At 44.9% G+C, this 14,543-nt stretch overlaps 1 protein-coding gene across 1 annotated transcript in view; it reads right to left on the reverse strand.

The window, feature by feature from the left end:
• Positions 1–2,215: 2,215 nt before the first annotated feature.
• The window catches only part of PUDP (pseudouridine 5'-phosphatase), a 62,546-nt gene continuing 50,218 nt past the window's right edge, over positions 2,216–14,543 (reverse strand). Inside the window, exon 4 of the mRNA XM_044768189.2 lies at positions 2,216–3,781. Within this exon, the coding sequence (XP_044624124.1) occupies positions 3,605–3,781 (177 nt within the window). The 3' untranslated portion in view covers positions 2,216–3,604. The remainder of the gene's footprint in view (positions 3,782–14,543) is intronic.

The following is a 14,543-nucleotide window of genomic DNA, read 5'->3' on the forward strand; positions in this document are numbered from 1 at the left end:
TAAATAATATCTTGAATTAACTCAATCTGGAGGACCATTTTTCCTTCTTTAAAGATTTTATGTTTCCTTTTTCTCCCCAAAGACCCCGATACAGAGTTGTGCACCTTTAGTTGTGGGTCCTTCTAGCTGCGGCACAAGGGACGCCACCCCAACATGGCCTGGTGAGCAGTGCCATGTCTGCGCCCAGGACTCGAACTGGCAAAACCCTGGGCTGCCAAAGCGGAGCGTGCAAACTTAACCACTCAGCCACGGTGCTGGCCCCTGGAGGATCATTTTTCTGATGAAAAGAATTACAACCAATGAAACCATCCTATGACTAATGAAGGAGACAAAAATCAAGTGCTTATGTGTAAAAGACAGTATCTATTAAAGAGACTTATGAGAAACCAGAAGAGTTTGAGGCATCCTGAAAATCTGCTTTCAGAGATAACCCTGCAGATCTGCTCTTCAATCTACAAATATCCTTACAAATATCTGTTATAAACCCAGTATCTTCAATAAACAAAAACAGCTGGATAATGCTACACAGACTCTGAAATAATAAGTGTAGCTGCCATTTCATAAACCATTCATGATGTGTTATGTATTCTCATCCCATGTGTGACTTCAATCAAATCTTTACATCAGCACTGCAAAGTATTTATTACCCCCATTTCACAGGGAAGAAGCCTGAGGCGCAAAGGGACAAAATAAGGTCCCACAACTATATAGTAGGAACGTTGGGATCGGAATTAAGTCTAATTTGAAATCCTTTGCTTTTTAATACTTCATTTTCTCTTTACAGAAGATGATAATAATAATAATCCTAATGATTGCAGGCGACGGACTTTGGCCAGAAAGCCTTCATATAAGAACAAGGAGGTTTGGACTTCATCCTGTGAAGCAGTAGAGTGTGGACAATGTTAAACAGAGGAGTTAATACAGATAGGCTAAGACTCATTGGATTTTGTTATAACACTCATCAGGTGCAAATTTGTTTTTAAAATTTGAAAATGCCATTCAAAACAGGCCAAATTTAGCATCAGACTGTCAGTTGTATTTAAAGAAATATGAACCACAGCACCTGAACACTGACAACTGCTGCACAGCAGAAACAATTCCAATTCCTTATCAAGTCAAGGCTTCCAGACCCTTTTTCTTTCATATAAGTCACTGAACTCCAACTGAGGACATATTAGGTGGGAAAACTCTAAGGGGTAATTAGCAACTTCTTAAAAGTGTTGTGTATGTTTCCTTTAAGTGGAATTAAGGAGAGACTGATAGTGCCATTTCTCGGGGACTGTCCCCTTCTGAACTTCGGAGCAAACGCCAACTGCTGGTTAGGCCACAAAGCTGCACAACTTCTATTAACTCCTGCACGTCCCTAACAGTATGCACTTAAAATGAGCCAAGGAAGTACTAACTAGTCTTTAAACTTTCTTGGCAGGAGTTATTCTGGTGTAAACTTTCATTATCACACCTCTGTGAAATCAATGAATTATTCAGTGGAATATCATCACTGAAATGTACTGAAACAATCGGGCTGATGGAGAAGAAGATGAAAAAACATGTGCTTTGGCCAAGCATCAGTATTTTTCCTTTGTACAAAAATGTAAGAGTTTAGCTGCAGACTTGGTTATAACAACAAAAACACCACCACACTGGAAATCGAATTTACCTGAGAGGGAAACTTACTCTGATCTAGAGCTGCATCCCTGAGAGCAGCATTAAATCTCTTTGTCTTATTCCAGCAAAATGGCTGAAGGACTAGAAAACATCAACATACATATTTTGGAAGAAAGAGATAAATCCAACAGGTGACTATTTCATCGAGCGCTCTTAATTCCTGGATGCAAAAGCACTATGGTTCACTTAAAATACATAAACGCCGAGGGGCCAGCCTGGTGGCACAGCAGTTAAGTTCACACGTTCCGCTTCAGCGGCCCAGGGTTCACTGGTTCGGATCCCGGGTGGGGACATGGCACCACTTGGCAAGCCGTGCTGTGGCGGGCCTCCCACATATAAAGTAGAGGAAGATGGGCATGGATGTTAGCTCAGGGCTAATCTTCCTCAAAAATAAATTAAAAAAAAAAGAAATAATACATAAATGCCATCGTGCAGTGTGAGTACCAGTTGGGCTAAAAAAACCACAAGTCAATTAGTCATATTTCTGTTTTATATTTGTTAGAGGATAATGTTCTTTTTAAGAAAGGTAAAATCACACTCCCATACAAATGTAACATGAACAAGTGCCAAAAATTTTATTCAATTATTAAATTAATTGGTGAGGGAACCAGTAAGATGTTACAACCAGTTTGAAGGACAATTCAAAGAACAGACACGTATACAGGCAATCAAGAATGCTGATACGGATTTGCTAAACTGATGAAAAATTGGTCAATAGCCAGAGGCAATCATCAACAAACAATCATCCCACCAGACAATCATATCTATTCCTATTATTTTTTTACAACTCGGAGTTGACAATTAGCTTGATGACAATCAATGACAATGACAGAGAAAGGGTGCACCAAGTGGGGACACCCTGTGATTGTATTTTTCCCATTTCAATGACTTTCACAATTTTCCCACTACAAAAGGCTGAATAAATCTATTAAAAAGGGTTAATCACCAAGTGTAATGTCCGATAAATTATTCAAAAAATGTGCTATGGCTCTTGGTAGTACCAAGCATGTGTTCTGAAATAAAATTATATTTGCATCAAAGGTTGTGTTAGAAAAATAACTGTTCTTAAAAGACAGAAATAATTTCTTTGAGGTAGAAAACATGTTCAAGAAGTGGATATACACCTAGATGTTAGATACAGATTACCATTTTGTTCACGCTAAAAAGAAACTATCAATGACACAGTTCAGAGGTAGTTTCTGAGCAGAGGTCCACAGAGATATTTTGAGGACACAAAAAGAAGGTCAACAATTGCCAATAAAGAGAATGATGTCTCAAGAGATGGTAAAGTGGCTTTCCTACTCAGACTACAAACCAAACAGAATTACCATCTCAAGTATATCAGTTGTTATTGTGTGTTAAGATCAACACTGGGGAGAGTGAAGCAGCATAAAACGTATATAAATATAATATATATGTATATACATATATATACATAAAAGCATATACATATATGTATACATATTTTACATTTTCCAGCCAGAATTTAGAAAAACTAAAAAGAAAGAGAAATGAAGACAAATATAATTTCATTTTGTCTTGGAAAAGTGTGTCTATATACATACACGTACATGCACATACAAGTACGTATATGTATGTATGTGGATTCACTGTATATGATTACTGTATGATTATTCAAATACAATCATATGATTCTTCAAATATTATTATATATGATTTTTCAGACACTACATGATTACTCAAATGACAATTCTGATCTCTGTTCTGGGCTATCTCTGCTTTGTTTTCTCTCAACTGTCAAGTTGCGGGTTTTCCCCACTCTAGAGAATGGGCCAGGCCCACCTGGGATGAGAAGGCTGACTTCACAGGCTGGAATGACTGCTTACAGGGAGATGTGGGAGTTGTGATTTCCTGAGCAGAGTGGGTCACCCCAGTGAGCGCGGGGGGGCACGGTGCCCTGAGAGGCATCACACACCCCTCATTCATAGGGCGGCAAGCCGAAGAGCTCGGGCTGGAAGTCCTGCAGGGAATCCAGCACGAGGGTAGCCTTGGTGGTCAGGTCGCGGCGTAAGTTTCTATCTGGAACCATGACTACCTGCATCCCGGCTGCGAGGGCTGCCTCCACCCCGTTGGGAGCATCTTCAAAGACGAGGCACTGTAGGGTGAGGAAGAAAAAGAAGGTTGAGACGGCCTTTTCCGTAATCAGACACCTAGACTGTGCTTTGATTGCCATCATCACTGTTGGCTGTGTTACCTTCAGAGCAAGACAAGGAGAAGTGGAGGCTTTCCAGCTTACGACCTGTGGCAAGGAGGGTGTGTGTCTCTTAAAGGGTCCTGGGGCCTTCCCATGGCTGCTACTTTAGAGAGGAGAGGTTCCCGCCGCCGCCACCAAAGCATTATTGACATGTGGCACAGCTGGGGGGTTTGATTCAGATCCAAAAACCTGTTCAGTCAATAATTGAACATTCAAACCACGAGAGGAAATTGTGAAAAACAAACATGTTTTCTTTTTCTTTTTTTGGTGAGGAAGATTTGCGCTGAGCTAACATCCTTGCCAATCTTCCTCTTTTTTTGCTTGAGGAAGGTTGCACCTGAGCTAACATCTGTCCCAATCCTCCTCTATCTTTTTGTATGTGGGATGCCTCCACAGCATGGCTGAGTGGAGTAGGTCTGTGCCCGGGATCCAAACCCAAGAATCCAGGCTGCCGAGGTGGAGCACGTGGAACTTTAACCACTCGGCCATGTGGCTGGCCCCCAAACATGCTTTTAAAATGTAAAGTAACTTCAGAGTTGGGTCATGTTTTAGGTACTGTAGTTTGAAAATTAAATGGTTAGGGTGTTTTGGTGAAAAGTTCAGCCCTTGTGTGTGCCAGTGTTATGCAACAAAAATTTCATTAGCACAAAGATGTAGTGCCACATGTGGTATCTCTTTCAGTTTATCTTGTAAGCCCACTTATTTTTTTATCGGGATGGCCCACACTCATTCAGACACCCACATGTAAAACGGGGTGTCTGTGCACTGAATTTGTCAGGGAGCTCCTAAACGTGCCATCATGTGATCAACACTACGGTAAGTGTCACGTCAGGACTCACTCAAAATGAGAGATCCAAAGTCTATCCAACGCTAAGGTGGCGTGTCACCTTTCTATCAACACGCACTTAGAAACTTGCCTGAGTTCCTGGAACCTGCACACTGAATATGCAAGTGGCTTTATTAATTCTTTTCGATTAGGATTCTGTAGGGGACATCTGTCAAGAGGGTTCCTCCCCTCACTGCTGTGAGACACTCTGCTCCATTCACTTAGTAGCCATCACTCTTCTCCAAAGTGCCTGAGAACTCCCAGGATTGCTGAGGGGCACCCTTCCACTCTCCCCTCCCCTCTGCTCCCAGCCGGACCTCCTGCCTTCTATCACAACAAAGTTCTCTCCCACCTCTTCAGCCAGTGTGGTAGCAGCCCAGTGTGCTGTGGCCCGGGAGGGGCTCAGGGACGCCGGCTGCAGGTGCAGTGTGACACCAGAAGTTGTGGATCTTCTGATGCCTTTAGGTCAGTGGAAAACACACACACAGACACTCACAGTCACTCACACCCGCTCTTGCAGTCCTTCCCAGTGGTCTGTTCTGTAGCAAGTACACTGACTTTTCTCTCCTCCTCCTCCTCCCTTCCTTTCTTCCTGCAGTCGGAGGCTGAGACACTTCATTAGCTGACTCCCGCACAGGGCCGAGACAAGACTAAATGAGTCACCACATGTCATAACAAGCCAGTGCTAGGCCACCTTCAGAGTGAACCAGTCTGCCCGGGAGATGGGACTTGAGTGCTGAAACCTGGTAGTCCTGGGCACACAGTCCCGCTGCCTTCCTCTGAGGACTTCTGAAGGCTCTGGTTCTCTCAAGCTCTCTGCTTCTACTGTGACACGCTGCTGTCCATCTGAGGGGGGAAGCGACTCCTTCCACCATGCAGGTTTGTTTTCTTAGTTATCTGATTCAGAGACTTCCTGTTGGTGATATTTCTGTGCCTGTCTGTTTAAAGTTATGACCTGATGGTATTCTAAATGTCCTGACTGTTTTATCTGGGACCATAGATAGGCCCTCAAATGTTAAACGACATTTTGTTTTTGAAATACCCCTGTGTTCTCTGGGGATCTGGACGGTCTGTGCAGTCCACCTATGAAATTTCAGGAGGGTCAGAGAAGAGATTCTGCTCATCCCTTGGGGTAGCTGTGCCTGGTTGAAGTCACAAAAGCAGCGTTCACTCTGTATTTGTGTGAGCTCCTTCCGAAGGGCATGGCAGGCGGGCATGAGGCAAAACTGGTGGCTCAGAAACTGTGGCACCTACAAAACGAGGGGCCCACCACGTCTGTCATCACCTGAGAACACGGCGGAGTCGGTGCACATCTGACAGCTCTTTCCACATGTTTATGTTCCAGAAAATGAAAGGAAAGATGTCAAGAGTGATGAGGAAAAGCTTTACAGGTATTTATGGCACCGAGAGAGGGAAAGTAACTGACACATCCTCTTTTTGAAATTTTTACTGTTTCTGAAGGTGTGCACATGCTATTGGTTTCTGTTTTCAATTCATAATTTGCCCTGACTTCATTTTAGAATTAATAATCCAAATATAGCACTGAGATCTGAGACATAATGGATAAGATGAACGTGATAGAGGAAGCGAGCCCTTCCCTTCCTCCCGAGCTTTCAGGGAAAAGCCAGAGAGACAGGCCAGTTAGCGTGGGTTTCTTCAACTAAGCCACTCACAACGCTGACCATACTGAAAGGTCAAAAGCGACTGTAGTTTAGCCAAAAAAAACTAACGGAAACCCTGATTGTGCACATTGTGTGAATGGCACCAAAATTCCTTTCGTTTTCCTCCATTCACTTAGTAGCCATCAAAAGATGCTTTTCACAGACGTTAGCTGGACTTGCACATTTCACATCAGCTAAAAGAATTTGAGAAATGTGGAGATACTAAAACAGAATTTGAGGTTTTTAAAAGCTAATGGGCCAGTCCACTGGAGGGAGGGGTATATGATGAGAATCTGGTAGGAACACTCAGGGGGTGGTGCAGGAATGCGCCGCTCATCAGAAAAGAAAAATGCTGGACCTCGACACCCAGACATTGTTGTCACACAAACTAAACAGAGCAGCCATTTATACCAGGCAGAAAACAGACACCAAACAGGAATCCTGCCGAGAAGAACCACCTGCCCCGGGTGCCCGTGGCCAACTGCACCACAAGCTGCACACGGGACTTGACTCTTAGTGATATGACAGCATCTGGAACTACAGGTTTCTTCCATCTTCTTCTTCGAAGCAGCAGAATTACAAAGCAGAATACTATATTTTAAAGCAACTATAAAAATGTCTCAAAAGGTTTTATGTCTTCATTACTCTCCATGTCCTGATTCCTAAGATCTAATGTGCTTCTAAGGACCATGCACAGAGAAGAGCACCTAAAAGCTAGACATCTGATAAACATTCACAGCATCGCTTGTCCATCGGAAACCAGAGAATAAATCTTTAAAAGTTACCCACAAAGGGGCTGGCCCAGTGGTGCAGCTGTTAAGTGCGCACGTTTTGCTCTGGCGGCCCAGGGTTCGCCAGTTCAGATTTCAGGTGCAGACATGGCACCGCCTGGCAAAAGCCATGCTGTGGTAGGCGTCCCACATATAAAGTGGAGGAAGATGGGCATGGATGTTAGCTCAGGGTCAGTCTTCCTCAACAAAAAGAGGAAGACTGGCAGTAGTTAGCTCAGGGCTAATCTTCCTTAAAAAAAAAAAAAAGTTACCCACAAAGACTCTACCTACTAATCACAGGACTTAAGGGTCATAAAACCATTGGAAGATATAAGCTAAAATAATATAGCTTATATCTTGCACAAACAAAAGGAGGAAGTGTTTTTTTTCATTCAAATAGCAAAATATTTTGGTGCAGTTTCTATCTGCCTCACTCAGCTACGGTGAAAAAGAGTTCCACCCGGTTGAATCCTGCTATCTCCTCCTTCTTTTTAAGGACTTCTTTCTTCCCTTAGCACCAGCCCAGCCCTTCCCACCGTGCGCTGAGTACACTTGACCTTACACTCACTCAGACCTGCCTGTGAGACGTGAATTACGTATCTGCACTGTGTCTCTGCGGAAAGCAGCTCTTCCCCAGAAGGAAAGGCTCTTCAGCTATTGTAAGCAGGTGGGAGAGGCTGGGGAGCAGAACCCCGTTCTCCCTCCTCCACCTCACATTTCAGCCCTCCGCCACAAGATTCACGTGGACATGTGTGTGGATACACATTTCATATCACTTTGACTAATTTAGTGATTTTTGCAGCACAGCACATGTAGCGTGTACTCCAGGACACACTTCCAGGAATCCAAGAAGTGTCTGGGCAGGAAGAACATTCTTCTCACAGCGGGTACTGACACTGATACACTCAGCTGTAACTAGGCGGGGCTGGATTAAACAGACCTTCTCAGGGTGCCAGGCAAATCCTGAGCATCTGCTGCATGCCTGATAAATTCTGGGAGAGGGCGCAAGTGTCCTTGTACAGGACTTAAAGCAACAAAGGGGCCACCGAGTGTCCGAGCTGGAGGACAGCGGCCGGCCCAGCCCTCTCCTGTCCCTGGGCGGGGATCTGAGCCAAGGGAAATTCAGAGAGAATCTGAAGGTCACAGAAGCACGCAGGTGACAGAATTTAGGAACAGAGCCCGGCTCTCCAGAACCCAATGTTCTTTTCACTTTAGCAAGCTGAAGGCTAAAATATACCTGAATTCCATCTCGAGGAGAGGAGATGAGCTTAATTAAACTGTACCTTGAGGGGTTTAATTTAGAAAGAATGACATTTCCAAGTACCGGGGAGGTGAAGCATTTCAGGGGCCTATCACCCGGGGCTGCTGAACTGACTTCTCTGATGATGTGTAAGCTCAGCAGAGCCCTTAAGACGGCCTACGTCCACGTTCTTCACCGGGCTACTCATCAGCACCTATGGGGCAGTTAAAATGCCCTTGCACTTTAATTTTTTAAAGATAAGTATCACATAACTAAGATGTTCCATTTTATAGCTAAGAAGTTCCATCTAATAGAACCTTTGTCTGCCAGGGGCAGGGGGAATGGACAGAAGTGGATGGGATTAGGCAAGTGCTTCAGAAGCAAAAAGGAGCTTGACGGTACAACGGACGTTAAGGCAAAGGTGATACCAAACTGTTTGACGTGGTGGGCGTCGGGGCTGCGGTTCTGGCTGAGGGAAGGAGAAGGCACTCTGTGACACGCTGGGTTTGAGACCACTGAGAGAGGTTCAAGCAGGGAGATAAGGGGCCTGCACATGTCATGGGTGTGAGCTGGAGGTGTGGCCAGGTTGAATGGCACTACCAAAAGAGAAAGGGGAAGAGCAGGGAGGGGCCCTGGGCAGCCCCGAGTTTCTCTGCGGTGAGCAGAGAGGATCCAGGAGGACAAAGCTCCAGGGCCAGGGACGGGCAGGAGGGTGAGAGAGGAGAGGCAGCAGCGATAGCGGCCGAGGTGAGGGGCTTTTCCAAAGGGAGGGACAGTCCCCACAGCGTTGTCATATTCATCTCTTAGACATGATGTCAGAGGGCCTGGGTGCCCCCTTCATTCTCATTTCCAGGTAGTGTTTTACCATCAAATCCCACACAAGTTCGCAGTGAGTCACCGCCCCTCACTGTGCCCTCACATCCTTTCTCTCATCAGCTCAGGTGAACAAAGCACAGGAAACAGATGGGAGCTGCCGCAGAGGGGAGGAGATACACCAGGTGAACAGACACTCTTCAATCCTGCCCCTCCAATCCCTTCACACATTGTCCAGACCGACCTGAGATGACACTTGGTCACTGACTGTTTTCAACAATCACAAGTGGCCATTTTAAGTTCTATGCTTTTCTGGAACTAGTAAACTTCTCAAATATAACTACATCATCTCTAGGGAATAAAGCTTTTCTTTATGGCTAGGGACACACAAAATTTGAAAAGAAGGTTCCAAGGCTCTTCTTGGAATTTCCAAATGTGGGAGCATCTGTTCACTCAGATTCCAGGCGGACCCAAACCCTTTGCACCCTTATGGATCCCTGTGTGATCACAGAACCACACTCTGGGTTTTCTCTCTCTCGGAGACTGGCCAGCAGATGCTCGGCACAGTGGAGTGAGGACCACAAAAACTGTCCAGGGCTGGGGGTTCCTGGTGGTCCTCCAGTTCCCCCAACACGTGCCAGATGGATCACATGCCACAGTTACTTTTAACTGCTGGTAAAATAAATGACAGTCCTTGGCCAATTGAGATGATTTAGTCACCCTAGTTTAAACAAAGTGATGGGGGCGCATTCTATTTTGGATATCCTTCAAAAAAACAGAAAATCATCCTTGAGTTTGTTAAACGCCATCCTTGGAAATTATTTGGGACTATTAACTTACTATTTATTTAACCTAGAATGTGACTAATTCAGTGTTTCTCAATCATTTTATTATCACCCTGCCCCCAAGGAGACTTTTCAGAGGTTTTTTTTGCCCCAATAGGCTCCCCCCATGATATGCTAATAACACAGAAGGGAAGGCTAAGACAGAATCCTGGAGTGATGAGTAAGGAGAAGGTGGCCAGGCTAAGGGGTTTACCCCTTTGCAGGCTGGCGTGGGGAGCTGGGAGAGTGAGATGGAATCAGAGTACAAGAAGGCTGTTACATTAGTGTTTCACCAACAGTCAAAAGGCAAAACCACTGATTTACGAAGAAATTCTGGGCACTGTTGGTTAAATGTTATGGCTCCCCTATTCTAGCAGTATTGTTTACTTACTGCCTAAGAAGATAATTTGAGGGCATGGCTATGTAGTTAATTTTTTGGAAATCCAAGATACAATTCATCCTTTTAAATATCTGGAGCGGTGTCCAACTTTTCATTCTGTGATGGTGGCTTAACAAGATAGGTTACACGCTACATGCTATTACAATGGCCTCCTGAAATCTATCATTCTTTCCAGTTGCAGATATGTGAAGATTTCCCAGCCTCATGTACAAACATACACAGAACAGTACTGGTACAACCACATTATAAGAACAAACTGTAAAAGAGCCCCCCAAGTCAGGACACCAATCACAGTAACAGATGTTGCTGCTGGCATATCGTTTCAGCAATTTACATTCTGTTTGATATGTGTGTCTGTATATACGGATCTGGAGAAGGGGAAAAAGTTAATTGCTTAGCAATCTATTTACTAGGAATTATGCTGAACAAAACTGAACAAAACACAAATAGATACAGCATCGAGGTCTCTGTCATTGCAAAGGAAAATGGTGTTGCCATCATTTTTGTTTATTCAATTCAGTTGATCTGAAGGGGCCAGGAAAATATCAAGAGCAATTAGTAACTTTGAAGACGAACATCCATTCAGTTGATCTTGGAAGAAGGGTGTATCGAAGGAATATCGCATTTTCTGTCCACGGAGATTAAGTCTCCCCCACCACTCCATTAGCTGTAGTGAATAGCAGGCAATTATGTTTTTAAATAATGCAAATATGGTATTGTTAGAATGTATTCTAGGCCTGTGAGTTGTTGTATGTCCCATTTCTTAATGACAGTCGGAAAAATCTATGCATGGCTGTGTAACTCAGTGTAATCAAGACTATCTTGTACTATGGTCTTTATTCAAAGGCGCTGCCAGCAGGGGGAGATGCTACAGAAGGTCTGGTAAACCAAGAGGACGAGAAGGAAAAGATGTGAGGTCCTTAGCATTGAAGACCTCACTGGGAGGGAGGTGTGGACGGGATATGCAGCGCGGCACAGCCACTCGGGTGCAGGCAGGATCGGGGAGGAAAGCGCAGGTCCTGGACAAGAGGCCTGGACGAGCTGGAGAGCAGGTGTGCTGAGAGTGAGATAAAGTGAAGACATGGTACGAGACGAGGATCAGGGCACCTGACGCAGTGGTCCAGAGATCCTTGGGGCTGGCCATGGGGTCAGCTGGTCGAAGTGGGAACCAGCCCAAGGGCTAGTGGCAAGCAAGATGCCCTGAGGCCATGTGGAAGATGAAACTGCCTGGGAGGAAGGCAGGCCTTAAGAACCTGAGGCGGGGTCATTCAGAAATGAGAGCACCCTGCGTTTGGCCAGCTAGATGCTGAGCACTCAGAGGAGGGGGCAGGAAAGTGACATGGGGGTGTCTGGAAAAGGAAAACAGGGACCCCATGGTGGCGAAGGGGGCCCAGAACACGGCACAGTGGCTTCAGAATTATTTTGTGCTGAAAACATTTGAGAATCAACAGCTGCAGGAAGAGGCTTTTTCTGCCATTCTCCTTATCTTCTGAGAAGCAAAGGCTCCCTCAAGAATTCAACTGCCCTAAGTCCCCTCCAGGGAGGGAGTTTCACAACCAGGGAAGGTTGATTCTTATCTCTGAAGAGAAGTCAGCACAGGTCAGCACCTGGATAAGAAATCGCCTAACAGACACTGTCATAAAACTGTCATATCTCCCATCTGTTCTCCTAAGAACTCATTTATTTTTCCTAAAAGTCATTTGTTCTCCCAGAAGTGCCCTTCTGAGTCTCCACAACCCCTATTAAGATAAGCACAGATTCTAACTGTCTCCTTGAATCACATTTTTTTGTGAACGGGCACATACCTAGGTGAATAAAAGTCCGTCTTTTCTTTTGCTAATGTGTCTTTTGTCAGTTTAATTTACAGGCCTCCAATAACTAATCTTAAGAGAGTGTAGGAGATGTTTTTCCTCCTGATGGTGTAATCTGGGAAAGCAAGCGACCTCATCCATACACAGAACCTCAGTGGGGACACCAAGTACAGGCAGGTTCACTGAAAGAGAAGGGGAGCATCTGTGAAGCTAACAGTGGAGATGCCTGAGATGTTTCTTACAAGATGAGGGAGGGCCTGGTATATCAGGCTGCAAGAGATATGAAATAATACTGAAGACCAGTGACCAGAGGCCCTTGTGTTTTGCTCAGTGGTTGTGGATGACAGGAAAAGGTGGCCTTGAGGCTTGGGCAGTGATGGCCAAGGCTGCCGGGTCCCTGAGACCCCTGGAGATGGCTGACTGTGGCATGGTGACTCTCTTCACCCCCAAGGGGAGGTTCCTTGTGGCTGTGCCTCCAACAGGGGTCTGGGGGTGAGACTGAGTAAGGACATCCCTCCAATCACCCACAAGACAGAGGCCCCGCACAGCCCATCTGACTGCAACTGTGAACTTTCAACCTGTCACAAGCAATGCAGCCACTTGTTTTCTAGTGTTCTAGGAGGGCAAGAGAAGTCTTCAGAGAGTAACAAGCAGCAGCAACAGCTGATAGCCCACACCCGTCTGCAGACTTCAGGACACGTACAATGCATGAGAAGAGGCATAGAGAGTGACTGTTAAATTAACACATTTCGTTGTCAGGAGATTGATTATGTAAGCTATATTAATTACCATTTCACCTAGCAAGCAGTCAACTCAGGCAATTACTTCTATAATTGAGGGAAGGGTCTGAGTTTTATGATGAAGACCTCGTACAGTTCATCAGAACTTGCCAGTTAAAATGCATCTGTCATTTGTTTTTTACTCTTTAGGTGCACAAAAGCTTAATGTGCAGAACTTTTGTAAAAACAAAACAAGTAACTTTAAAAAAAAACCTGAAACTCAGCTCCTGCCATTAACAGGAAAAGTAAAATATGAAAAGTAGCGATGGCTCTGCTTTTTAAAATTGATTTCAAGTTTTACTTGTAATGTTCCCAAGAAATCATGTGTAAATAAGGCCATCATTTTTATTTTACAACAGAGATATACATTTTTGTGGCTAGGCACACAAGTGGCAGACTCAGGAACTGGCACACCCACGGGGCCTGGCGGTGATTCCCGGCTTGTCCCTCAACCTCCCACAGGACTTGAGCCCCCTCGCTCATGCCTGCCAGTCTCCAGAAGCTCATGTGCTGTAGAAGCTGGACAAGGACCACCTCTGTCCCACGGGGTCTCTGAGAGTCCATGGACACTCCACCTGCTGAGTGCCTCCCTGGCATACAGCAGGCTCTCAATGAGTGATTACTAGCGTGAGGTGGGGTTAAGGTGACTTTTGAATGTGGCATTACTTTTGCTTATTTTTAGCACAAAAGAATGATACACAAATAACTTAAAGGAACATATTTTCAATGAACACTTAATTACTGCATGCCAGCTCTGTTAGGCGTTTTCTCCGAGTAAAATGGTAACACTCACATCATCTCTCTCTTTCACACCACTGGTATTGTACTACTCACCTAGTACTGCTACTGCACCCAACGAATTTGCTGACATCCCCAGGATAAGAAAGTCTCGATGGCCAGTGAGTCTCTCTAGTGACTTCAGAATCGCATGAAATGCCCCTGAACTCTGGAGGTGCGCTACAGCTGTCTATGCTCACGCCTGCACTGCGCCAAAGAGAGAGCAGCCGGTCGCCATCTGAGAGTCACGTCATATTTCAACAAGCCGCTCTGCCCCTGCTTCACATGTCAGGGAGACAAATCCAAGTACAAAATTACAGGTCCCTCCGCAACCAGGGACACAGTAAAATCCTCCTTTAGTGTTACAATATGCACACCACATGAGGAAAAACCCAAAAAGCCTTAATTATATTTGCCTAAGAAATATGACAAAGAAAGGTTTCCTCTCTGCAAGCCAAATATACCCACAAATAAACGTGGACTAGCAACAAGGGCTATGTCCAGAACACTTGAAGAGCTAAATTCTTAAGATACGCAACTGCTCACTTTTCTTTGACAATTCTGAAACAAACACTGTCGATGAGAACAACGTGGGGATGTGAAAACCCCATTCAGCAGGCCTCTCTAGTTGGGTGCCTTGTTAAGGGAAACTTATGCGTATGGGAGCTAGGGGCTTGTCTTGCTTTGCAGGGTGTCAGTGCAATTGGTCTCATACCATGAACATGTGCTTTCCATGTAAACTTTGTTTCCATATGTACTTTA

Source organism: Equus asinus, chromosome X, assembly GCF_041296235.1.
Source record: "Equus asinus isolate D_3611 breed Donkey chromosome X, EquAss-T2T_v2, whole genome shotgun sequence".
Lineage (NCBI taxonomy): Eukaryota > Metazoa > Chordata > Mammalia > Perissodactyla > Equidae > Equus > Equus asinus.